This window comes from Scatophagus argus, chromosome 15 (genome assembly GCF_020382885.2).
Source record: "Scatophagus argus isolate fScaArg1 chromosome 15, fScaArg1.pri, whole genome shotgun sequence".
NCBI classification, from domain to species: domain Eukaryota; kingdom Metazoa; phylum Chordata; class Actinopteri; family Scatophagidae; genus Scatophagus; species Scatophagus argus.
Genome location: NC_058507.1, coordinates 15367123 through 15394422, shown reverse-complemented (window position 1 = coordinate 15394422; position 27300 = coordinate 15367123). Strand labels below are relative to the sequence as shown.

The window sequence follows — 27300 nt, the reverse complement described above, 5'->3', positions numbered from 1 at the left end:
TTTGATTATTTTAATTCAGACAAACAATACTCCTCTGTAGTAATTTGGCCTGAAGCGCAAAAGCGCCGAAATGGAGTGAAGATAATGGTGATGAGGTCACTTTTTGGTTACTAGCCACTGTATCCCCGATGGGAGCCAGGTGGCTTTTGGCCTAATAGCACCAATTTTTTACATACATGACAGGAAATAGCTCACCTGTTTTTGAAAATGACGTCCTGCATATATGTGCGTGTTTGCTCGCATGCATCTGTGTATGTATGAGCCTGTGTATATGCATGTGTACTGCATGCAGTTAACAGAGTCCAGAGGCCAAGCAGAGAAGAGGAAGGCTGAGTCACAGGATCTAAGGCCTCTCAGGAAGAGAACAGTGTGATCTAAGACATGCTTGGCCAGGCCCCCGCACACTGCTGATGAGTTATAGCTCCGCTGCGATCCCTCACCAGCACCTCCACCTCAGAGATATACAGCACTACGCACTCCATCTCCCCTCTCTGCCTTGGAGACCAGGCGGACAACTGCTGAATTCCCCTCCACAAGGGGCACATAAACAGGTGAACCTGAGGGGAATTTCGTGAGATTGATGGCGACTGCACTTTCTCTTGTTCTGTTCGAGCAGAAGGTCATAAGGTGCGCAGTAATAGCAGGATGTAGGAACATGCTGCTGTTGCTCAACAGAAACATTAATTATTGCTGTGGGTTCTGTGTTAGAGAAAATGGGCAAGTACTGGCTGCTTGAGGTTTTCTCTTTCTTTATGATTAATAACGAGGCCTTACTTTTACACACGTTCTTTTGTTGAATTAGCAGTTTCACTGAAATACAATTGTACCTACGTAAAAAAACTTAACAAGACTAAATCCTCAGTCGAGCCAAATTCCAACACTCAGGCCATCACCTTCTTCAAAACCTAAAGACACCGAAAGGCAATTTCTCTGGACATTTAAACACACAGACAAGAGTAATAGCAAGTGCAGTGTAGAGGAAAGCCATTTGAATGCAGGCACACAGACTGAACAGGCTGTGCTGCTCTGCCGACCACAGCAGATTGGAGAGAATATGGAAACAGGGAGCGGCTCTGAGGGGAACTAACTGTACAGCGAGTGCGACTGAAGAAAGAGACACAGTGGCAAAAGGAGTCATGCTGAGTGGCTGACTGTTTCCCCTGGGTTTAAAAATGTTCAGATAACCCAATAAAACAAAAGTGGAATTGTAGTTCACAGATTTTATTTTTTGTGTTTCAACAGGGCAAAAGTTGCTTATTAAATTCTTAAGGCCTTTTTCCTTTCATAACACAGCAGGGTCCTTGTTGTATTCTTGTTGTATCAACGTATAATTGCACTTCCCCCGCCACCTTCCTATCAGTTTGACAGATCGCTCACAGAGCTGTGAGACAGGAAAGGCAAACAGTGCTGAGAAAACAACAGAGAATAAGACATTCTGCAACCTGCTCCTACTGCGGGGATCAATACTGCTACACTGAAAAGCCTCCAACAGAGTCCATGTCCTCTTCATTGCAGGACACTAGAAACATTTTTGGCATGTTAACACATCTGCTAAGATCATGATTATAACATCTGTTTGCACTAACCTGCTGAGATGAGAAGTTCTCAGGTTCAGAAAAGTGGCATTAGCTATTAACCAGGTCTGCTTAGGAAGGGTCAATATCATAAAAGAGGGCAGTGTCCATGTCATTTGCCCCCTGCTCTTCAGCAGCTGTCATGGCTGAAGTCCTCTACGTGTGCTGAGGTTGTCAGCAAGTGCAGTGAAGGAGGAACTCCACACTCAAAACTGTTAATGAGTAAATTAATAAGGGAAATGAGATATCCCCTTTCTGCCAACCGTGTTAAGTTATGGTTAGAAATTTATGAATGGAAACTAGTGGAGTGTCTCAGGAAGTGCTCCTAAATCACTACACGTGGTTGGCTTCACAAGGACAAAGTCACCAGGATTGCTGGGTATTAAATGGTTCAACATTACTGCTGACTACCACTTCAATATAATCACAATCAAAAGCCCATTCAGCCAGCCATTAACAGAGATTGGACTGGTGCAAGATTATCTCCTGCCACCGGCAAAAGTCAAGCATGGTGAAGGGCAACCCTAGTAGTACAGAATATCCAAAGCAAAGCCACAGTTGAAGGCAGGAGCAGCCCTATTGATGGTTCTGGCACCAGTGACACCAGGACATCAGTCGTTCAGTGGCCACAAGCCCGCTCTGTGCCCCTTGCAAGGCCTGCCAACAGGACTGTCCCAGCCTCCCCTGCCCCCACTCCCTGGAGCAGACCACTCTTCTCCACTCTGTCATTCTCTGAGTCTTGTGGCTGGGCCCTGCGTTCTGCCTTGCCACTTTACATTTAGAGGAGAGAAAGGCGGCAGAAATGTGCACTACAGATGGTAGAAATTACGTAGCTCACTTAACTTCAGAGAAATTTTTTTTCTTTCTTCTCTCTCTCCGTTCTCCACAAATTACTCCAAGACTGGGGAAATTGATAGATTCCTTGTGCAAGTGGGCTTTTGACTTGTACATGTAAGGCTTTTTTCAGCAATCCCAATATGCAATATCGATTTAGTAAACTCCATGGTTTTGGAATATATCGGTATGCCAGCAAATGAAAGGTGAATACTATCTAAGTTGGAAAAAGGCTGCAGACTTTTCTGAGTGTATTCACAACCAATGCCTACAATGAATATTTGGACTAATTTTTGACCTGTTTTTTCTTGAGGAGGAGCTGAATGTGCTTTCCAGGAAACGTCTGGCCTCATGTACATCACACATAAAGCCCTGTGCTGTTGGGACGTCCTCTGGGGTGAAATATGGCTGCCAGCTCCATAGGAACATGCAGATGTGGGCTTATACTGGCGAAGGGAGGGAGGGAAGGAGGGAGATGGTGGTGATTTATTTCCCGTGTGTTTCAGTTAGTTTTGGTCGATGTGAACTGCAGTCACTATATTTTCCATCTGCACTCTTCTTTCTTTCTACTTTCTCCTATCATTTTCTTCTGTTTCTTTTTCTTTTGGTTCTTTCTATAGACACTTTTTGCCAGACCAAGTCCAACTTTATGACAAACCTCAACAGCACATAAAGATCTGCTAGTGAGAGTCACCTGAGAGTCATAAATTGATTTTGTGTTTTAAAAGTAAATCACCAAAGATGAATCTTCTGATCACACTCAGACAGAATAAACAACACCTACAAGCTGATACAACATCACTGATGGCATGCAAATGCTAACCAAAGAAAGCCTCGCAAATGCTGTGACTCAATCTAATTAAACTGAGCCGATCTGGTTTCCCAGTTTTACCTTACATCATGCAAGTGATATTACTGAAATGTTTAGAAAAATCCAAATCCTTCTTCTTTTACAATACTCTCTGTTTTACTGTATGTTGTCCAACGTAGCCTTTTTCTGACTCAAAAAAGCCTTTGTCTCACTAATTACAGAGGCAGCTGTACAGCCCTCAACCAGAGACTGGGAGTTGCAGTACTGACAAAACCAGTAGGGAAACCTGTGGCTGAGGCAGCTGCCTTTCACAGCATTTCCATCTGGAGTGAAAATGCAGCAACATCCAAAGGACAAGCGCTAAAATTAAAGTATTCATAAAACTAACATTTGAGGCCAAGGTTTAATACTTTTTTCCATTACCTATGCCAAATTTCCTTCCTCCTTCTAAGCTTTATCATCCCCTTTGATAGTGAAAAAGCCTTAAACTGATGCCAAACTGTAAATTCTCTTTTTATATGAAACATGTTTGCTGCCAACCTTCACTAGAAAATTCAATTGTGTCTCTGTAGGATGCTGAATGTAGTCCCATAAAGACAGAAAACAAAACAGTTTTCATTGTGCAATTGCCATTACAGCATCCACAGAAATGTGTCAAATGTTAAGTAAGTGTTTAGTTTCAAATATTTCAGTTTCCGAACAGTCTAATCCCACCCATCCTAAGTAACATCACATCATCCTCCAAATATGCCTGGATGAAGAGGAATGTTCTGTAAAAGGCTGGCTGTCCAGGCTGACCAGCTGGCTAACTGGAAGTCATTCTCAGGGAGTCGTGAACTTTTGTCCCGCCACTGCTCCCTCTCTGGCTGCACGAGAGGACTTGGGCGACACCAAACAGGAAGCGCTCAACAAGTGGAAGCTATGGATGTTTATCTCGCACCATTCATCAAGCCCAAAAACCAGACAGACCCGACCAGTGAAACAAGGCTGTCCCAACTTGTAGCTGCATGTAACCACTGGGAGGCCATCAATGCACCGTCATGGTAGATCTGGGCTGGACTGTACCCGCCAGGGAGGGTCTCCACCACCCACTGGCTGGCTCCATTCATCCTTTCTCACAGTCCACAAGGAGCCTGGCTCAGGATTGATACCCTTGTGCCAAGTGGTGACACTTAAATAGTCATATTTTAAAGTATTCCATAGATTGCTGTAATCACAATAGCTGCTCTACAAGCACATATCAAGATCAGGTTGCCTTAACCACCAAAGTTGGTAAATGTGGTCCAAACCACTACTATCAAAACCAAGTTCAGATCAGCCCAAAGAACAGAGAGAAAGTAAATCTATACAGTGGACACTGGCCAAGTAATGCGGTTGAGTCTTTAGCAGGAAGAGGAATGAACCGTACAAAATTTATACAATACACAGCTATTATAACAGGCTACGTGGCTCCCTGTCAAACAATGAGACTGATTCAAAACTAAAGGCTTCACAAAAGATATGACATGTCAACCCTGAAGCCATGACACATTATACACACTAAACGAGAGCACATGCAAACATCTGGTAATTTTACAGCTGTTCAACTGCATCCAGAGTGCATCTGCTATAGTAGCAAACAGGCCATGGTTTGTAAAGTGGTTTCTCTGCGCGTAACAAACATCTTTAATACAAAGGCTCTGGCCAAATTGGACATGAGCTGGTTTCTCATGATGTTGCTGTCTAGCACACCAAAACATCTTGGGGCTGCAAAGAGGAGCATGCACTAACATGAGCAAAAGTGCGACAAAGTAAAACACTCACTTCATCGGAAAACCCAATGTTCTATCCTTGAGCTATGGTCACAAGTTTTGAGAACATAGTGAAAGAATGATATGGCAGCTACAAGCAGCCTAAAAGAAGTTTCTTTGTAGAATGGCTGGGACTTCTATCTGCAATCAAAAGTATGAATGTTGAGGTGGAGGTGTTGAGAATGAAGACACGATTAAGGAAGTTAGATAAAAGACTAGATAAGAGATAAGTAGTCTTCTCCTTTTCAGTAATACAAAAGTCTCCCATTCAGTAACCTGACAAGGCAAAATAATTTTACAGGTTACCCTGCCATGACTCCTGTCCTCTAACTGTGTGTGTGAGAGATGTGCAGGATCTCTCTCTGTATCATAAAGTAAATGAAAGAATGAAAGCACAGTTAGTATGGGGAATACAGGCCAATTAAATACACGTCTATAGCGATGTGATGGTGATATGAATGGGAGAGATCGGATGCCGAAGTATAAAACAAAATCTACACTGTATCCATAGTGGGATTCCTGTTAATCCCTTGAGTCAACTATAAATCCTGCTTTACTGTTCCAATAAGTCAAGGGTGGTGGAGGAGCAGAGTCGCACAGTAACCAGGGCCCAGAGGATGGACAAATTGCTCAGCCACAAGACTGAAGGCTAACATGATGTCAACATGGTTAATGTCATGTTTTAACCACTCTGAAAGTTCACAAGAGCTGACACAGCAGAAAACTTGACACTGAACGGACAGATTTAAGTTGGGATAAGCATCCCTGTTTGTTGCATGGCTGAACGGTGAGTCACTCTGTGAAGCAGGCCAGCTCTCAGTGGAGGAAGGAGGGGAATACACTTCCATCCAGATTCTGTCTCCATGCAGATATTACCACGTGAAGTCTGAAGCTTTTTCCTGTCTCACCTCTGCTGACAGACACCTGAGGTTCTGCTGACTGGAGACATCCTGGGACGGCTGTCAGCGGCTAAGCTAGGGTCAGAGATCCTCAGCTGGAAAAGTTGGCCAGCATGAGCGGATTTTGTAAAAGGCTCACCATTGTCATGCATATTTTAGAACAAGAAGCGAGGCAGGGATGGACTGGAGAGCACTGAAGGCCTACAGTCACATTTTCCACTGATATCAAAGCCATATGGCTGGATTTCATGAAATAGCTGAGGCAGTGCACTGCATTTGGCAGTGTTTAATAGAAGAAATGCACAATAATGTGGATGATTGGGTTGGATATGTTCTGTGGGGATGATGCACAGTATATTACAATAAAAATGATGTACAGTATGGTCAGATGTTTACATAGCCTTTTACCATGACTGTTAGCTATAAATTAGAGCACATGCCAACCATAAATGAATGCATATGATATAAAGTGATATACTGTGATGAAACTGCACATAGTCAATTGGTGATCCTGTTCTCACCATGGCAGCTTATTGTTATCACCATGAATTCACTGCACAGTGATTTCCCTTATGGATCGTCTTCAAAGTATCATATTTCCCAGCCTTTTCCTGTTACAGATTCTTGCAGATATGCCAATATGTTACAGGATCCATGCAAATATGCGCAGTGATGAGATTTTCTGCTCTGCGGACCAGAACTGTTCATAACTAGCTAGTGAGAATCAGCAGACCTCATAAAGAACAACAACATTACCCTGCTCCTCTGGAATGTCAACTTGGACAACATGAAACCAAGGGACACAGGCGAAATACAGATAGCTCCTTCAATATCTTCCACTTGCTGTTCAACACGAGTTTGTTCCTCATTCATTTTTCCTTATTTCCATTATCATCACCTCAAGCACAAATATAGCTCTGACTGACCCAAATGTTCAGATCCCAGTGGCTGATGAAAGTGCTTTGTTTAATCACCCTCTTTTTATTCAGTCAATGATAATTATGGACACAAATGGATTAATCATCATTATACACACGAGGTTAAAAAAACAGCAACGTGTGAATGCCCATAGGAGCCATTTCATTATTCCAACAGGCTTTGCACACCATTAATCCCTCACAGCAACGAAGTACACATCCATGGGCTCAAAGAAGACATCATTTACTGATAAAAAGCTTTAGATAAGCTCCATATGTCTACAAATACTATATAATAAATATGTACCTATAAATATACTGACAGATATGATCAACTTTCAATCTTTTTGCAGCGCTCACAGTAATACTTACTGTGCAAATTAGCTGCTGTTTTAACGCTCCCGTTTATGTGAAATATATGTGTATATTTATGTGAATATACCCTTCTGGCAGAGAAAACCACTTCATATAAAAGGCATAACATCTGTGCTGTTGTAGCATTACATTGCTTATTATTTTATGGGGCCACTTTGAATTAGAAACAAAAAGAGTGTTTTCCTTCTTACTTTGTATGTTACAAACAGGCATGCACACACACACATACACACGCAAACCACGATCAGGCCTGACCACTTTCAGCACAAACGAACAAGAACAGGCAAATTAAAGCTGGCGCCGTTGATTTGCACTTGGTAAGTTCTCACACGACCAAATGTGAAATAGCAAATGACGTTGAATGATGCAGCCTATACTTGTGTTTAAAGCCACTTCTTATGCTGAGGCTACACTCCAGCGTCATTACAACCCGTTGCCAGTGTCGTGGAAAATAAAGCAGATCCAGCATCACACAGGCGGAGGAAAACCACCGAGCAGTTCTGGATGTGTGTGCATATGATCCTGTATGCGTGCAATTGCATCACGCAATGACATTATACCACAATGTAAATAACTGGTGCTACTAGACTGTGTCCTGTAACTGAAGGAGCATCAGTGCTGTTGTGTGCATGCTTCTGCGGTGTTTGACTCATTGTGAGGCACGAGGCCCAGATGTCTGCTTTGGAAAACAAAACCTAAACAGATGAATATGGCAGGAGATGGCAAAACACATGTTGGAGCATCGCGTTGGCAATCGACTGCCTTCGGTATTACGGCTGAAATCGAAAAACAAGCTAATGCTAACTGAAAGAGGTTTGCATGTGTTTGTGGAAAACATTTCACTTCACAGGACACTACAGAAAAATGTTTGATGAGAGATCGATCACGTTCTGTTTTCAGTCCTTTATAACTGAAAACATATGAAACATGTGAAAGAGGGCTTGAATGAGACAAGACTCCTACCTTCTGGTCCACTATGGAGCACACCAGGTCCTTGACAGCGGACAGGGACAGGTCACTGGCCTCCAGGTTCACCGTCTCTCTGGTCAGCCCAATCTGCAGCAGGAAGGACACCCCATGGAAGGAGCCACGGGAGTTGGTGGGGCTGGGGATGCTGTGGCTGCCGTTGGACAGCCGTGTGTAGAGCGGGCCGGGCGGGCTCGGGCTCGGCGTGGACGACGAGGATGGGTGGTGCGGATGGAGAGAATGGAGGAAGGCTCGAGGTAAAGATGGGGGAGAGGAGGCAGACATTGGGTTTTTTCCAATGGCAACGTGAAACGCTGAATAGTGGAGGTTTTAGTGAAGGCTGGCAGAAAAAAAGCACAGTTGGATCTCTGTGGAAAGGCTCTTAGCAGGGGGAATCTTTTGTCCTCATCAGTCGTAGTGAGTCAGCAGTGTATGTTTTTATAAATTAAGAGGGTAACAGCTGATCCGCCCACCTGAGCTCACACAACACACTCATTCAGTGGATGGGCAGGTGATGGAGGAAAGGTCTCTGAACAATCTCCACACTTGCAGAAAAATCACTGCAACAAACTTCATATCCTGGAGTGGTGCTCCTCCTCCTTACTGAGGTCAGTAATCCACTCTGACCACAGGAAGCCTGTCACGGCAAACACACACACACACACAGATGAACATATATGGTGCTATTTTTAATGAATGCAAAAAGTATTCACCTATCTGTATGCAGCCAAGGCAGTGAAGGTCTGGTGCACTTTACGAGGCTCTCGCTGTAGTGTAAAGCAGCCTGCTCATTTGAATGAAACAGCTACTTCTCTTCTCATCGTGAGCACTTTAAAGTTCATTTAGAAAAACATGCTTCAGACGTCTCAATTAACACTCTCAGAAAATCAATTTCAGCACCCGCTACTGTCAAAAAAGTCAGACAGATCCCTTGTTTTTTTCAAATTGAGACCACAACATCTGGAGCAGTAGTTACCTTTGCTAGAAGTGCTCCTTAGAACATGAAATTGTTCTAATCCACTAGATTCAGACCTGCACTGTGTTGCTGTTGCCTTGCATTGTTTTGGTTGTAAGAGCATCCCAGGGTTAGCTTTAAACTGACTCATACTGCCTTTCTGTAAATGGGCCGTGCTGAAGGAGCAACAACCTTTAAACTTTTGTTTGCAATGTCATCCGTTTAAACTGAACTGTGTCTACTTTTTCTACTTTTGTTCCAATCAGCAGACGCATTACAAAAGCAATGCATTACATTTTGTTTTGTTTTTTTTCATCGTGTGCAAAACATTTAAACAACGACCTAAAAGACACGTAAAAGTTGATAAAGCCTATCATTCAACCTCCACAAACATCTGGATCCAAGGCTTCTGAACATCTGCACCCCTCCCACTTTCGATTGGCTTGCTGGCAGAACACAACCCGAGTCGAGAATGCCAGCAAAACAAGTTATACAAGCCCTGAATTTACACACTGCGGGCGCACGATGTTGTAGCTTTTTAGTTGAGTTCCACTTTCACGCAAAGCGCCTTTCAAACCCAAACGTCGCTTTGAATATTTCTGAAGTCATACTTTACCTTCACAGTCAGCGAAGGGCGCTTTTCTTTCCATTGTGAGTGGACTGAAGAAACTTTGTAACTCCATCAACTGAGCAAAGCCGAGTCTGAACTTTATAATTCTGTACTTTAGCAGGTTACACACCGAAGCGCAGCGTCGTAGCTTACATGTGACAAACACCGACATAAGTTTTACATACGGTCGCGCTGAGACCAACCGAACCGTCCATTTATTTACTCTTATCTTTTATTCCAGATTGTAAATTCATGCGCATCTTATTATCCTTCCAGCTGTGACTACTCCCCCCCGCTTGACGAGTAAAAGAGCAGCGACCGTCTCTGGGTCTTGGAGTCTTTTTATTATCTCCGCATAACTGACTTTCCATGCGAGGGGAGGAAAACTTGAACTACAGTCCCTGTGAAGCAATGGCGCCTCCGTTAGAGCTCGAACCAATGCGCATGTGCCTTTCTTTTCCGTTATTTCAACTCGGTCATGCCAAGAAAAAAAACTTAAATCTCTACTACCGGGATCCGCTTTGTAATACACTGGTTTGCAAACAGGAGTCCAAGAGACCTCAGGATGGGCTTGAATGGACTCCTGTATGTCCCCCCGGCTAACGGGGAATGGTTTACTTTATTTCACTTCCAAAAAAGAAAGGAAGTTTGTGTGATTACAGCTTTCGGTCTTTACTGTGTTGTCCCTTAGTCTATTAACAGTTTCAACAGGAGTGTGTGTGTGTCTGCCTGCTTAAGGATCCTGACATGGAAAGTGTGTTCGTTTATTATACAGAAATTACCTCTTCAATTAAGTGAATTTTTAAGGAGTGACATCTAAAAACAGGAAGAGGGACGTGATTTTGCAAGGATGCTTACGTGTTATCTAACTGCCAGCTCATGTTTTTGATAAACTGATACGCAGTAGATTACACAACACATTTCAGGAACTGTTCCATTGTTACGCGTGGAATGAGATTTGGCAATTCAGTAATGTCATTAAAGACAATTTACCTGAAAGCACAGTGGTCAGTACACACACAAATACGAAAAGAAAAACAAGGATGAGAAACCAAGTGCAGACTTTATTAACAGAAAAGCATTTAAAAAGCATTAATACTGTGGAAACGTGGGGTCTATTCTCTTTGCCCAGGCCATGAGGCCTCCACAGATGTCTTTCACTGTGATGCTGTCCACTTCTGATCCACTCATCTTCTCCATAACCCGCACTGCCTTCTGGGAGTCGTTACCCAGCTTACAGATCACAAACACTGCAGAAAGCAGCAGAGAGAAAACACTGAGAGATATGTTTGACACTGGTGGGTCTTAAAGGAACAGTCTACCAAAAACTGAAAATTCAGTCATTACCCATTCCCTGACATGCTGATGGGAACAGAAAAATACAGCAGGAAAAAAACAACAACATTGTTCCATACAGCCATTCAGTGTAATCCAAGTGTCTGGAAACCCAGAGATCCCAAATGTAATATGAAAGGATGTCAAGCACACTCTTTAATAAGCCAAAATCTTCACTGTAGCCGCAAAATTAAAAACATTAGTGTGCACCCCGCCTGAAGAAGGAATACAAGCTGGAAAGGGCGTACATGCTGTACTAGACAAGATCAACAAGAACTTGCTATCTCTGAATACCTCAGTGGTTACCTGCTATCTGGAAGCTTGCATCACATCTTGTCAAGCATTTTTTAAAAATACATTTTATAACAAGTTGCCAGCTTCTTCAGTTGTTTAGGAGAATGCTGCAACGCTCCAGAAATGTTTCACCTTCATCCAACTCTCCAACAACGTGAGGATCAGTAGATCATGATAACACACAGACAAAAAAGTTGCCCACAAATGAATAAAATTAAATGTCTGAGTTTGCACAGTTGACTATGCGGAAAATGAATTTAAACAACCAAAACTGTATTAAATGCTAAGCTAAAAGTGCACACAGCTAAATTTAGCTCATTGATAAAGAAAGCTCAACGCAGTGAATATCCAGAACGTAACCAAAATAACATTTTGAATATTAATTTAGCTAAAGCAGGCCAGCTGCTCAGGTTGACTGTACTTGTTTTGGAAAAGGGGTCACCTAGCAACCCCATTACTACTAGCTGTCCAAAATAAGGCTCCGGCCCAGCAGTATGGGACTACATGGTGGACTTTGAATATGCACAAGTGACTCTACGTGCCTGTTCATTTCAAACAACATGTACGGGCCCTAAACAGTGTTTTGACATGTTACCTGAAGGCCGGCAGCCATCTGCCATCTGCTGTTTCAACTGGCCGATTCTCTGCTGCAGTAATCGAATATGTTCACTTTTCCTCTCCTCTAAACTTGATAGGGGAATGTCTGGCATCAATATAAGGACAATAACCAGACAGAAATGGGAAGCAGGGTGAACATGAACAGATCATTCAAAATCATGACAAAATGAAGCTGTGCCTCCATCACTAAAAGGATACTGAGAGAGAAGGGTAGGTGGCACATATCCACCTCCACAAGGGGGCGCACATCCAACAAGAGATGGGGTTCTGCATTGTCCAGGATGGATTTATAATCCTGGAAATAGATTAAAGCATTCATTAATGTGCAGTTACTTTCAGAGAGAGCCGTGTCTTTTGGTAAAAGACATTGATTTATATCTATAGTTAAACGGGGAGACCAAAATTACCCACAGCAAATGCTGAAATGTTGCTTGGATTTGAATTTGTAAAGTAATGAACATTTTAACTGATTTTTCCTAAATCACAGGAAACAAAACTGTTTCTAACTGGAGCCCATTGCACAGGCTCGATTACAGCCCAATCAATCATGATCCCCATCTCTGCGCCTAATGACTCAGCGGGTTTGAAAGTGCCAGTTCTGCAGAAACATAAACAGATGCAATCCACTGCCACAGCGCTTATTGCCAAGAAGAACATATTATTCTTTCCCATAGAAAATCTACGGGCACATTTTAAGTAATTTCCCCAGGTCAGCACTGAGATGTAATCAGTTTATGAATGCAAATACAAACTAAGAAAATTGTGAGTAATCATACAATAAACAGCACTAAATGCAGGGAGTCACGCACTGGCCAACTGTGGTATGGTATATGTTCCTTACCTGTACTGTGACTCTCTGATCTCTGGAAAGGAGGTTGAGTTTGCGGCACTGAAACACACAGGAAATCAGGCAATGAAAGATTGTTCCTATGATTAGAGAATAATTGTGTGTCATACTGAATAGCAAAGTCCAGTTGATGTATGAAATGCTTCTTATCACTACAAAAAAAAAACAAAATTCCTGTGATAGTGTCTGTGATCCCGTGATATGAGGTGCCCTATCAGCTTCATCTCTCATAACAAACCTTATCTGTAGCAGCAGTCCCGCAGAAAGCCTCGTAATCCACCAGCTGGGTTACACTGGGGTTCTCTCCACACACTGCACAGCCGGCCTGCATGGGCCTCAACTTGATGGACCTGAATTTGGCGTCTTGAGCGTCAAACATCAGCAGCTGTTGGCCGCAGGAAGCTGCCACGCCTGGTCAAGGAAGAGGCCACTTCGTGAAAAGCATCACCACACTGCTTGATTGTCATGTCTCCCATTTGTGTATGAACATCATAGCAACATGCAGCACAAACCTTCCCTTGATAATGCTTAACAGGCAAGGTGTCATTGTGGGTATAACAATGCAAGACAGAAGGCAAGATAGTACAAGTTTATTCGCTGAGATGAGAAAACTGTAACCACAACAGCTTCATAAGTGTTATCGTAGCAACAGTAAATGGAGAGTGATCAGGGTCCAGAGATTGCAAACAAAATATTTCTGTCTGTTTTTATTTTATCAGACAGGTACAAAACATTCCTCCAATCTATAACTTTGCCACAAAGAAAAGCCTTTCAGCAGTTCTTTGTTGATTCATTCAGATGACTAGGCGAAAAATTCCTTATGTAAAGCAACAAAATGGCTAAAGAAGGTACTGTGTGTAATGAGGGACTGAAAAGGATACAGCCTTGTCCAGAAGCAATCTTGAGGACTTCCAAAGCTTGAAAGCAGCCCATTATTCCTGGAACTTTAAGAAAAGTGGAACATTTTTACCAACAACTATCATTTACACAAAGTTAGTGGTTTTCTGGGCAAGTAAGGGGACAAGCCTCACCCACTCCTAACACCCCTCCGTCAGAACAGTTGGTCACTGTTTCTGGGGGTGGGGGTACCGGGTACAGACATCTGTAGCAGGGGCCTCCACGGTAGTTATAAACTGTCAGCTACATATACACACAGAGTGAAATAAAGTAGCGTTACAAATCTAGAGAAGCTGATGGAGTCCTGCCACACTGATGGAAGATTTAAACCTTACCTGCCCCTCCATTCTCAGGGCACTTGCTGACACCAGAGGCTTGCCGCTGAGCACACAGGCGTCATTGACCAGATAACGAGTGGGGACATTGTCTGAACAATCAGCCACAATGTCATATATGAGGTCAGCCAAGTCAAGGTGTCATCACAAACAGACTTCATGTCATTGGTTAGTCACACGGACACATTTCTCAGATGAATATCTACCATTCCTTTCATGCAATGTAAGCAATAAGAGGCCTGAATGAGACTTGGCTAGATAGATTCATGACAAAGAATTAGCCGGTGTCAGGTCTGTGGAACAGATGGAGGTTCAGGGCTTTGTAGCAGGATACTGTTGAATGAGTTCCAAGGCATTTTCTGGCGAGAGCTGCAGGTGGTAAGGAATACACTCAACTGTTGAGTTTAACCTGCAAACATGAAGTCAATTTCAAAAATATTAATTACTGTCCTTCGAGGCTGGGTTTGGTGCTCTACAATTAGCAGTTTCAATACAATTAGTACTTCTATCATTATCATCATCATCATCATCATCATTATTATTATAGTTATCACTAAACACTCTTGTATTGAAAATTGTAAAAATTGTACACATGCAGTAAATTATCTCTGATGAACAATTCAGAATTAAAGTAAGATTTTGGTAATGTATGTGTGACACAGCCACAAAACACTGTACAAGTTCTTTGCTAATCAGAGAAATGGCGCCCTCTTGTGGTCACGACTGTACAATGTGTATTCTAACCACAGTAGGCCCACTGTGAGGCTGAAAGGGACCAAAAACAGCTGTCTGTAAAATAACATGTTTACACAATATTTGCAGACTCGGGAGAAATACACAACCAAATATAACCTGTGGTGAGACTGGAAAGCGCCAGCATGCATTATACAGCAGCCAGAGGGTCACAAAAAACAGGCTTGTTCCAATACTGATACAAGTATCTGAAAAGCCCCTAATGCAATCTAAAATGCTGGATCGGGTATCAGTGAGCAGTACATGAGTCTATGCACTGATCCAATACCCTGCTACTTCCCAGAAATATTCTGTACACCTGTGCAACTTAGTAATTATTTTACTGAATAAACAGCAAGCAACTTGTGTAACTTCAAGCCAGTGTACTACTGTTCCATGGCATTCATTCTCTGAATATACAGTATTTGCTTATGGCTTACAGAAGGCTTAACCTGAGCCAGGCCATACAACAATGATAGTAATCATGCAATCATACACACACACAAACACTTTTAGACATAGCCAGTGTCGGCCAGTACACAAGTTCAATTGTTGGAATTAGTATCAGGACAGAAGAAACAATATTGGAACAAAAGAAAAAAAACATAATAGAAATGTGCCAAATACATTTCATATTATTATCAAAATACTAACTTTTACTTGAAGATACTGGTATTTAGGTGCTGTTGACCTCTATGAGTGATACTGTACTCCAGTGTGCAGATGGCGATCAGTACCTTTTAACTGCCTTGGCCGCAGACAGAGCTTTGGCCTGGCCCTGGTTCTCCTCCCCATGAAGCACCTGTCTATGCAGGTTACTGAGCTCCACCTCATCATAGTCCAGCAGGCCCAGGCGCCCTGCAGGGACACAAAACAAACAAGTCTGTCAGAGAGGCTTAGAGTAAATGTCAAAACCCCAACAATGGTATTAAACTATTAAAATTAACTTCATAACTCACTATACAGTAATATACGTGTGGGGTAGTTGAAACTGAGTCAAGTGGTAGTATAATTTTGACAACAAAAGAAAAAAACAATTGAAAGCTGTGAACATACCTAAGCTTTCTCAGTGTTCTTAGTTTTATTCAATAAACAGCACTAAAAAGAAGTAGTGTAATATATTTCTTTTGGAAATGTAAGCCCTCTTCCTCACAGGTTTATTTATTTAGTCTCCCAGCCACTGGGAGGAGAGTCAAATTGCTCATTTTAGTCCCTGCATACAGAAAAAGGCAAACTGTTGACAGCTCAACAATTACTCCTGCCCATACAGTAAATTCAGTATATTTCAAGGGCAATGATAGAAGGATTTGATTTGTTTGGCATCAGGTCAGCAATAATAAACTAAATTACCTACCAATGCCTGCTGCAGCAAGATACTGTGCCAGGGGGCAGCCCAGGCCCCCACAGCCCACAATCAGCACTGAGGTCTTGGATAAGTTTAGCTGACCTGTGGACAATGGAGATTCACTCTGTTGTGTTCAGTCACGCCACAAATCTCACCTGACAGAATGCTCACTGTAACACTGTCTGCTGCCATCTGTACCTTGTACACCCAGCTCAGGCAGCAGGAGCTGTCTGCTGTACCGCATGATGTCCTCATTACTGAGAGCTGCTTTGGCTCTCAGAGGAGTAAGGGGTGTCACTTTGTCAAACAGCTCCAGCGCTGAGGTTTGGCTCTGAGAAAGAAATTATTCCATAGGATGTAAGAAACAAGTATATCAGCAGAAGCTTTGTGCCATGTGGCACCGCTGCCCTCAACAGTCTGCTTCTATGATATAATGAGCTCCATTTATATCTCTCTTTACATACTTCTACAGCCCATATGTCTAACATAAGGAGCTGTTTGGGTGAAGCTCTTCACAGGGAGGGATTTAAGAGGCTTGTAGTGTGCTTACTTAGCATTTAAGGTTTAATGAGTAGAGTGTACTCCATTTCCTTTGCAATATCAAGATTGATTTTGGACGAACAATTTATTTGGTCGCTCATAAAAACATCTGAATGTATGAAAATAGCACCACGTTTCACAGTGTATGCACTTCATGCTGTACTTTTAGTGCATTGTTGATGTAATAAACATGGGTATTGTGTGATAACTAAGTAACTCCTCATGGCTGACTAAGAATTTATAAATATTGTATATATTCTGTCATAAGCAATGTTAGACTACTGTAGGCTACCAAGATGCTACGGTAACATTAAAGCTAGATGCACGATGAAAGCTAAACTGCCAGATAATAACGACGCTAAGTGCTTGTTGAGTATTCAGTAAGACTCTCGTACCTTCTCCAGTTGTGCCAGTTTATCCTTCAGAGCAGCAATCTCTCTCTCTTTTTCCTTGAGCTCTGCCTTCACGGAGCACAACTCTTGAGTCATGGCTGCTGGCACAAAGAAAGCACGCGCAGTTACAAAATATGAGTGGATCAAACAATACGATACGATTCTGACTTAGCTCCAAAGTATGATTGTGACAGGAATTTGTTGACATGTGAAGCGCACGGTGCAAACTTCCGGGTTTACCACGTGACAATGCGATCACGTGGTAAGAGACGTACGTACGACTGGTGTTATTCTTTTTATTGTTTAATTTAATTTTTACAAAAAATATTTAAATAAATTAGTCAATCAATATTTCGTGCAATGGTTTACTCTTATATAAATAAATTTAAAAAAGAAGAGAAAATGTTATTAAAGCTTTCATACTCAAAGCAAAGCAGAAGTTCCTTTGGACTAAGTACTCGCAATAATGGGAATTTTAAAGAAAAAAAAACTTTCTTTTATTTTTATATTTTATCTGCTTACCTGTTTACTTTTGTGAGACGCTGAGCTGTACTACAAACTGTGACCAATACTTAAGACATAATGGATTCACTTTAGACTCTGTCTTGTGACCTCCAGACTGTAGGTACGCTGTAAATATCTTGAGCAATTATCAAGGGACGACGTGGGGTCACAAACATGTGAAACACACACACACACACACACACACACACACATAGCGGCATGGTGACGCGTTGTGGGTTTGAGAGCCTCGGGTCCTCCCTCCTGCCTTTCACATGATCTGTAAGCCTGCACGGAGGAGAGACGGGAATGTTGAGAGGAGCGTCAACAACGATGGCTGAACAAAGCCACAGTCCCTCTGTAATGCGTCTCCTCTACACTGTCGCCATATGGGTGTCAGTCATCCACAGCAGCAAAGGAATTCCCTGGACACAAGAAAAGGTAGGCCTACATTAATTCATAAGAGAATCTTTTTGCCACACAGTCGTAACTGTAAAGAGACTCAGAACCAGACTTACCGTTTGCAGTGTTTTTGTCATTTTATTTTCATGTAGCCTGCTTTTGACTAAGAGCAAATTAAAAATTAATACTTGCCATTACTGACTCTCCAAAGATCTTGCTTTTTGTCATTTTATTACATCTGAAACCAGTATCTTGAATTGTTTTTGTGTGAAAATTACTTGAATTGTATGAAAAAAAAATCTAATTCAGTTCTGTTCATACTGTGTTTCTATGATGTATGAGTTTTCCTTTAAAATGGAGATTACCAAATCTTGATATTGACCTATAAAATTCACGATATTTCAACAACCTTCTGCACTGTGTTCCCAGCACTCTTGGATATTCTTGGCCATTCATGTTCCTCATTTATGTTCTTGTTCTCCTCTTCTCTAGTTGCTATGGTAGCACAGTCATCATCATTGATCCTCCAATTGCAGGTCTTGGTATTTATAGACCTTAAAATGGACCCCATTTTAACCCTCTCTGAGCCCAGAGCGCCCCAGCTCTTTGGATAACCAGTTTGACCACTTAATTATACTTTTTGCACAGTGTGCCACTGTGTAATTACAGGCCTGATGTGTGAGTCAGTCTGTTTATGCTTATGAGTTAAGGAATGTGCTCTCCTATAAGGTGAAACCAAATTTTTCCAAGAGGAAGAAAAAATGTCACATTGTTCAGTCCGAACAATCTGCTTACATTACATGTCAAGCAAAAATGACAAATGTGTGCTGGTTTCAGGTTTTCATATACAGTTCATATCCAGTGTGACATCACACTCAATTAAATATATATGGGATCTGGAATGTTGATCAGGCTAAACAACTAATTTGAAGACATTACGACTGGAACAACAGTTAATTGACTGATCAGAGACTGGAGCAGTGTGGAAAATGCAAACAGGCTTTAACTACGCTCAGAGATTCACTATCAGCTCTATACCTCCTTCTTTTGGGTTTGTTACCATCACAACCACAGCTCTCAGCAGGTGAACTTTGAGACCAAATAGGAAGATCAATATGTTTTTCTTTTTTTTATAACCTGTGACTGTAATCTAGCATACATTGAATTGATCCTTCCAACCCTAAACCTGAGTCCATATTGTCATGCAGGGTGTCGATTGATCTCCTCTTATACAGCCACATCTATTTACCAAAACAAGGGAGAGTAATAGCGTGTTGACAAGCACTCTTCACTCGTCTTCCTTTTTATTGAATAGATCCCTCCCTCCTTTGTAAAGTAGCACTTGTGTGTACATGAAGCAATTTAATCAATGTCTACTCACACCCCTTAAGATAAAATTGTTGCTTTTCTTATGTGAAACAATGTAGGTGACATACAGTATATTGAAAAAACTTTTCTCTTCAGGCAACAGTTTTATATGCTGTTGGCAGTCCTACTGAGTGGTTTCCAGTAACACGAGTTCTGTGACACACTAAAATCGGTGACTCTGTAGACACTGCGTCATTCAAATTGTTACTCAATTTAAATCATAGGAAGTCGTCCTCTGCTCTTAGAGCAAGAAATGGTTGATCTGAAACGGTGCCATGGGCGTGAACATTGCTGAATGATATTCTGTAATCCCCATTCTGTTTGCAACACTGTAGTGATTAACAGCAGGCAGTAGCAGAGATGTTTATTGGTTATAGGGTTATAGCAATAGTCTTTCAACACACTTGTTCATCCATTTTGATTTATCTTGTTTGTTCCCTCTGGTTGTGTTCAGCTCCGTCACCAAGCTGTCACTCTCACAGAAGATGAGGTCCGCACTGCCCTTTCGCACACCGATCTGGAGCAGATGTGGCTGAGGGATCTGAGGCCACTGCTGGTTACCAGGTATCCAGGCTCTGCAGGCAGCCAGGCTGTGCAGGAGGTGACTTTATTACCATTTTTAAATACAGACAAACCCTTAGAGACAAACATGTAACTTCTCCAGTAACACCCACAAAACGTGTACACCTATTTTGCAATAAATGTCAAGAAAGCTGTTAAAATCCTATTACTTTTACCTTATGGAAAATGCTAATTAATGAAGTACATGTTGAATCCTCATTACTAACAAGTAATCCTTGTGTGTATTCACAGCACATCAAAACTACACTTGGTTCCCTTGGAGCAGGCTGGGAAGTGACAGAGGATAAGTTTGTGTCGCAAACACCCTACGGCCCCTTGCCCTTCACAAACCTAATTGCCACCCTCAACCCATCAGCCAAGCGCCGCCTGGTCCTGGCCTGTCACTATGACTCCAAGTACTACCCACCACAGTGGCATGGGAGGGAGTTCCAAGGTGCCACTGATTCTGCTGTTCCCTGTGCCATGATGCTGGAACTGGCACGAGCCCTGGATGGAGACCTGAGAGCTCAGAAGGTGATGATCTTTCTCTTTGTAGGCTTCTCAGTGATACTCACAGCATGCGAAGGTGTGTAGTTTTTTGAGTGTGGCCAGACAAGCTAACGGTTAAAGGATGAGGTTGGCGTTATTTTGCTTTTGTCAGCAAAGTCCATGAGAAGACCAAAACCAGTGGTGCTTCATTACCTGTCTGTGACACTCTGAAAACATAAGTCTTGAAAAACAGACCGCTTACATATAGTATAATTTTTCAAAAAGACTTGCTGGACACTATAGTGTTTAGGATGAATTATCAATCCGGTGTGTATAATGCAATTGTTTAAGACTATATTCAGCTGTGGATTAATACACATGAAGAAGAATCTTTATCTTTATTGGCAGTATATATATTTTTTACATACACATGCTGAATTTGACTTCTGCATTTAACCCATCCTTAGTTGAACACACATGCAACACCCGGCAAATCACATGCAGTGAAACACACACAGGAGCAGTGGGCACCGGTGACCCTCCGATCACAAGCCGCTTCTCCAACCTCTAGGCCACGGCTGCCCCCATCCCTGTGGGATTGACCTTAAAAACTGCAGTGCTTTTTATTATGTTTGTTAACAGTAATTACACGTCACCCTTCATGACTCACTGATATGTTGTTAACAGTGGAGCTCTGTGGAACTAGTGAATATTTCATATTAGACTTCAGCTACATAGAAAACGCTCAAATGTGGCCTTTTCATGGGATTTCTTGACAGTAAGAAAACTTTAGAATTTTGTCTTGTCCTTCTAGTATTTTCATTTTCATTTGAGTCAGTCAAAAAAAGAGATTTACAGTTTTGCTAAATGGAAGTAAAATCATCATTCATTTTTAGGCAGAGGCCTAAGGAAAGTCACAAAGGAAATTCTCCAAATGTAAATATTTCTTTATATTAGGTGTAATATAAAAGAATCACACACACATGAACCTTTATGTATGAGAAAACTTCTCCTCAAACACCTTACTTAACAATAATTTAAGTACAAAAACTCTTTCTGTTTTATAGTAATGAATGTAGATTTACCACCAAAAATATTAAATTGCTCCAAAAACACGTGATTCCTAAGGAAAACATTTAGTATTCATGTAGCTTACTCCTCTGCCCTTTGCCTGTTTCACAGCTGAGCTCAGATCCCCGTCTGCTGGGTGGACAGTGACAGGGCCTGTGACAGCCAGAGCTCAGCCGCAGGACATGTTTATCAGACTCAGCTGTCCGTCACAAAGGTCACTGTGGGAATAGGAATCACACAGAATACAAATACATTAGCTGCCATGGAGGTGGGCACATAGTCAGTATCATTGCTGATAAATAACATAGGAGAAATTGTAACTACTTACTATTACAGAAGCATATTCTTGAAAAGGTTATGATTTTTTTTTAATTACATACAGTCTACTTAAGAAAACTGCAAGTGTTGCATCATTACAATCCCAAAACCACAAGGGGGCAGCAACACTCTGCAGATGATAAATGGTATGTTTCACACCACTGTCTTTTTTTTTGTCTTATGAAGATTTCCAGTCCAAACCTGACCCTGCAGCTGCTCTTCTTCGATGGAGAGGAGGCTCTTTTCCAGTGGACCCCTACAGACTCTCTGTATGGTTCGCGCCACCTGGCCCAGAAGATGGAGACCACCCCACACCCAACTGGAGCCACAGACACCAACCAACTGCATGGCATAGTACATCACAGTTCTGCTCACCCTTCTTTGCCCAAACTACCTGAGATTAGCATAATCACTAAATCACATACAAGATCATCCCTTTGTTAACCCACATCAATTTGAGCACAATCTACTTAACCCTGATCTCCTCTTACACACACAGCACATACCTCAGCAAGGGAGGTGCGTGTCTTAAATAGTTTTGTATTTGGAGGAAGTCTCAAAGTCATTCATTTCATCATCTAGGAGGCTTGGCTGTCCTGATATCAAATATTATTTATTCTATAGTCTGTGATAACAAGATTTAATTGGTGTATGTTTCTGTATCCTAGCTGTGGAGAGATAGAGCAACTGTTTATCAACATATGTGGACATTCCTGTGTGAACTGACAGAGATAAAGCAGACGATATCTTAAAGAAACCCATGTAGACAGACAGACAGAGAGGTGTGTTTTGTGGCCCTTGCAGAGATAGATGAAGCAATGATGTCAGTGTGTTGCATCACCACACCACACTGGTGGCAGGGGTGCTGAGGTCTGATTATTATGGGAGCAGGGTGGTTTCTTCAGGATGCATTGTCCCGTGTGTCCCCACCCACCCCACCCCCTTCTTCCTTCTCCTCCAGGATTTGTTTGTGCTGTTGGATCTCATCGGAGCTCCCAGCCCACACTTCGGCAATCAGTTCCCCAATACAGTGCGCTGGCTCTCAAGACTGCAGAACATTGGTGAATAATCAAATGTTTTACCATCACTGTAAACACGATATAGGTTCGTTTACTTTGGTGAAGGTGCACCACAAATAACCTGAGTCACTTTGATGGGGATGACGCTTTTAGCTTAAATTGCTAATTGAGCATTAAAAGTCCTGAAAACCTGTTTTCTCGAACATCTTCTGTATGTGTGAGCTAAATGCTACATTAACATAATATAACAAAATGCAGCATAATAGTTTGCGGGGTTTTGGTTATTTAGCATACCAGATGTCTCTATTTGCGTTCTTTTATTTGTTTTCCCACACTTCTGAAGGGGGATGGGCTCTGTTGTCTGTGCACCAATCAGGATTCACCAACATCTGAATCAAACTGCGGTGACAGTTGTGAGACTGTTTGCTTACGTTGCCAGCTCTGTCAATCAAAACCACACCCATAAAGCAAACCACAGTCCTGATGAAGCGTGTCAGCTCATTCTTGAATTGCAGATTGATTAAACTATTATTGAATAACACAAAATGATGCTGTCTAATGAAGCAAATAGATGTTCTTTTTAACTCTTTGTCCCCTCTTATGTTCTCAGAAAGGCGTTTACACTCCATGAACCAGCTTGTGGATCACCCTAACAGCGTGCAATATTTCTGGCCCGATCGACCTGTTGGTCACATACAAGATGATCATATACCATTCCTGAGCAGAGGTACAAACCAAATAACACAACTGCCACCAATATAATTACAGTACCTACAGTATATTATGTATCTCTGTGGGCTGATTGTCATCCTGTGCCTCTCTCAGGTGTACGTGTCCTCCACCTTATCCCCTCCCCCTTCCCGTCCGTGTGGCACACATTTGATGACAACGAGCAGAACTTGGATCGCTCCACCATTCAGAATCTCAACAAGATCCTGCAGGTTTTTGTTTTGGAGTACCTCAATGCCAGACCCACCATGGCTTCAACTCCACAGAGCTCACTGTGAAAACCCCAGCACGCCATTAGGCCGCTCCTTTCTTTTGAAGATTGAAAGAATTAATTGTATTTAATGCTGTATAAACACCAACAATATATAGTCCTCCTCAAGATGTGAGGTTGAGACTCAACTCCACTTGCCAGATGGGTCCCAACATTTCAAATAGAGAATATGTTTAGAGATGCTTGGTGTCATCAACCTGGACAAATACCTTTCTTATTTTGAAAATCTTTGTCTAAATATGTTTTGGCTCAACTCAGTGTAGGTGAAAGATATTTTCTTCCCAAGTGGGTTTTTGGGTTTTGTAAGAGACTTCAAGACTCTGAAGCTTCATCTTCTTTTCAAGCCCCCAGCAACAAGATCAGCACATAGGATCTCTTGTGTGTTTTTTATTACACTGCTTTCTTTGTATCAGCCAAAACCCCTCCTTTACACAGTGAGGAGGCATCTTAGTGTCCATGCTAATGTCTAGGATCTGGTGTCTCAAAGAGGAGGAAAAAGGCCATCTCAGAGGAAAAAAAAAACATTTTTATTGTTTTTAAAAATTTCCTTGGCAACACTGATATAGTTGGTCATTTTATTTTGGGTTGCTTTGGAGATGGGTGAAGAATCTTTACTTACAGTCTTGCCATAACATCCAGAATCCCTGATCTGTTATGTATTGTGATAGATAAATGCAATATGGCCACCCACATGATGCTGCCAAAACATGGGGCAGAGAGTATGGGGAGACCCGTGAGACAGTGTCACACTGTGTGTTTCAGCTTTGCAGTGCGTCACATTTTCTGGTCAGTAAAACTGTTTAGTGGTGTTTATAGAGCAAACCTGTCAGTGACAGGAAGCTGTTTTATTTGTATTACAACAACATCTTTAGCTTTTTATATCCTGTCTTCTTAGATAGTGAAGTGGATAACTTCCTGTGCTGATGTTTCATGTGCCTGCGTTTATTTATATGACAATATTAGCCTGAATTTTAATGTAGATCCCAGAATAATATACAGTGCTGAATCTGGACTTCCTGTGTTTTGAGGCTGAAATAAATGTTGATTCAGAATACAAGAGAGATCATGCAGAATTTGTTTATCTTTACAAATCTTTGTTTTACTGTGGAGAAAGAGGTTGGAGTTGCTCTGATGTTTGGTTATTTTGATTATCTGAAGTATTTTTTTGTATAAGGAAGTGTTAACTTTCTCTTCTCCTAAAACCTGAAGAACAGCCAATATTGTTCTTACAGTTTTGCATCTGCTGCTCAGGTCTTTCTCCCTCTCTCAGCCTTTAAGCTTAGGTCTTCTTCTCTTCAACAGACCAAGGACCCCATCCATCCCTCCACCTCATCACAACAACAATCCCATGATTCACTTAATCCTATCGGGGAGGACCTCCCCTGAATTCCACACCAGCTAAATCCCCTTCAATCCAGCCCACTCCCATGAGAACTGAACGTGGCTCTCACTCTCCCGTTTCCTGCAGTCAGAAATGTTTTTGATGCTTGGCAACAGTGTGCATCAACATGTTGTATATCTTGTCTTGAAGGAGTTTAAAAGTGCTTCAAGAATCATTACTTATATTAGACTGCAGTATACTGTATAGTTTCCTCCCCAGCTCTAGATAGTTGAGAAGTTGATGTGTTTTAAAGCTTTCTCTGACTTATAAACAGTAGTAAAACCTAAGGGATCTGCAGTTCTTTGTAGAGACACATTATTTTTTGGCTTATGCCGTGCAAATCTCGCTCCTCCTTGCTCCTTTGTTCTTGTTTCTGTCAGCCTGGCGATACGTCCTCTATAAAAGTTCACCTCAGGCTTTCTGCCTGTCAGACATCACCTAAATTACTTGGTTAAGATAAGGTGAAGAAAATATCTTTAATTATCTTTAATCTTAAGAAAAAATACTTATTCCTGCTACATCGTGGTTCAGTCCACCTAGCAAGAAAACCAGCATGTTAGAACAAGGAAATGGAAGCAGAACAAATTGTTGTATGGCACTCTATTGCCGCTTCCAGTAATTTTTTGCCTGACAGCAAACTGATGCATGCCCAGGTTTAATAACAGTCAAGCTTTAATCTGAGCTGATTACAGCGCAGAGTGAACAACAGCTTCCAGCTGTACAGTAACGGGAGTGATGGGAAGGGCTGGGACTCTCCCATGCAAGGTGTGTTTCAGATTGTTGGAAAACAATAACTCTGGAAAGGTCACTTAGTGTCAGAATCCATGATAGTAAAAGACTTAAAACGTGTTTTGCCAATACATGAGTTGCAGTGCTTCAGTGCAATATGTGAATCTTAACTTTTTCAACTGAAGAAGATCTTTTTTTGTTTTCATATTTCCTACTTATTCTACCTAAAGTGTTGGTTTGCTTTCTAATCTTTTGCGTAGTAGTTAGCTGTTGCTCCACAGTAAATCTGTACAGTAGCTCACACCTAGCCTGGTCTCATGTTACATGTACACAATATTACAATTCCTGCCATGAAGAAGGAAATAAGATAAAGTTTGGTCAATTTTAGGAATTTCTTTGTGTCATATACAGCATATAACAATATAATTGTTCAGAAATTTCAATAATTAAAATGTTAAAATAATACTATCTTTATAACGGGGTCTCTGGGTGGCTGTGGAATTATTCCTCGCTGTGGATGGGACAACTCACTTGTGAAACATTACTGTCAGCGCATACACTATATCGATAAAAGTAAGTAAAGTAAAGCAAGTAAATTGGGACACACCTCCCCATAACTGAATTCAAATGTGGTATGGGGCTGTTTTTCTGGGTTGGGCTGGGCCCCTTACTTCCAGTGCAGGGAAATCTTAATGCTTCAGTATACCGAAACATTTTGGATAATGCTATGCTTCCAGCTTTGTGCACTTCCAACAGTTTGGGGAAGGCCATTTTTCATTCAAGCGTGACTGTGCCCCACTGCACAAAGCAAAGTCCCTAAAGACATGGTTGGATGAGTTTGATGTGGAAGAACTTGACTGGTCCACAGAGAGCCCTGATCTTCAAGTCCCTGTTTGTGTAATGGTCAGGTGTGCCAATAATTTTGTCCATATAATATATGTAGATGGTAGACCATCCTGCTTCCACATAACTTGCAAAAAAGCAATATACCAACAGAGAGCACCAGTGAGTCATATTGGGTTTAGTGGAGAGCTGAAGTCCTTGCTTCTGGTGTCTTCTCTGCACATCATATTTTAGTCACTGCAAATATGATTGTACAAATTCAGCTAATATCACACTATTAACTTGTCATGTCAGTCAAGCATTATCAGTGTATCATAATCCATAAATATGGACATTTAATAGCTACACAATGTACAAAATTAGCATATGCAGTGATATTTAACTGTGACCCACTATTTAAATTATAGTGACAGGCGTGCAGTATAATAGTGTGTTCTCGTCATACACAGTTCATGGTTTTTTAATAACAAGAAAATAGAAACTGTTAGATATACACACGCCTCCAGTTTCAAATGAGGGCGGTGAAATCTTATGTTGCATTCAGGTGCTCTC

At 41.7% G+C, this 27300-nt stretch overlaps 3 protein-coding genes across 5 annotated transcripts in view; 1 reads left to right on the top strand and 2 right to left on the bottom strand.

The window, feature by feature from the left end:
- The window catches only part of prkd3 (protein kinase D3), a 36359-nt gene extending 26043 nt beyond the window's left edge, over positions 1–10316 (bottom strand). The window contains exons 1-2 of one of the 3 annotated variants that reach the window (XM_046412406.1): positions 9738–10316; positions 8164–8803 (exon numbers count right to left, since the gene is read on the bottom strand). In XM_046412406.1, coding sequence (XP_046268362.1) covers positions 8164–8451 — 288 coding nt within the window. In that variant the 5' untranslated portion in view covers positions 8452–8803; positions 9738–10316. The other 2 variants (XM_046412405.1, XM_046412407.1) reach the window with 2 other exon arrangements.
- A 459-nt stretch (positions 10317–10775) lies between these two features.
- On the bottom strand, positions 10776–17319 carry mocs3 (molybdenum cofactor synthesis 3). The gene is made up of 13 exons (XM_046412404.1): positions 17070–17319; positions 16333–16465; positions 16144–16236; positions 15527–15647; positions 14392–14466; positions 14058–14175; positions 13857–13965; positions 13707–13769; positions 13064–13227; positions 12820–12867; positions 12177–12273; positions 11956–12063; positions 10776–10981 (listed from the first exon to the last, which is right to left on the bottom strand). Exons 1-13 carry the CDS (start codon positions 17160–17162, stop codon positions 10824–10826), a joined length of 1380 nt encoding a protein of 459 aa, XP_046268360.1. The 5' UTR covers positions 17163–17319; the 3' UTR covers positions 10776–10823.
- A 507-nt stretch (positions 17320–17826) lies between these two features.
- On the top strand, positions 17827–24849 carry qpct (glutaminyl-peptide cyclotransferase). Its single transcript, XM_046413797.1, has 7 exons — positions 17827–18008; positions 19792–19938; positions 20151–20432; positions 21963–22130; positions 22738–22837; positions 23406–23522; positions 23621–24849. Exons 1-7 carry the CDS (start codon positions 17877–17879, stop codon positions 23800–23802), a joined length of 1128 nt encoding a protein of 375 aa, XP_046269753.1. The 5' UTR covers positions 17827–17876; the 3' UTR covers positions 23803–24849.
- The last annotated feature ends 2451 nt before the right edge of the window (positions 24850–27300 follow it).

Coding starts and splice junctions, on each gene's coding strand:
- qpct (XM_046413797.1), top strand. CDS start 17,877: ATGTTGAGAGGAGCGTCAACAACGATGGCTGAACAAAGCCACAGTCCC. Junction 18,009..19,791: donor TTCCCTGGACACAAGAAAAG/GTAGGCCTACAT, acceptor GGTTGTGTTCAG/CTCCGTCACCAAGCTGTCAC. Junction 19,939..20,150: donor GCAGCCAGGCTGTGCAGGAG/GTGACTTTATTA, acceptor GTGTATTCACAG/CACATCAAAACTACACTTGG.
- mocs3 (XM_046412404.1), bottom strand. CDS start 17,162: ATGACTCAAGAGTTGTGCTCCGTGAAGGCAGAGCTCAAGGAAAAAGAG. Junction 16,237..16,332: donor GCCTGAGCTGGGTGTACAAG/GTACAGATGGCA, acceptor CATTGTCCACAG/GTCAGCTAAACTTATCCAAG. Junction 13,966..14,057: donor CCCTGAGAATGGAGGGGCAG/GTAAGGTTTAAA, acceptor GTGTATATGTAG/CTGACAGTTTATAACTACCG.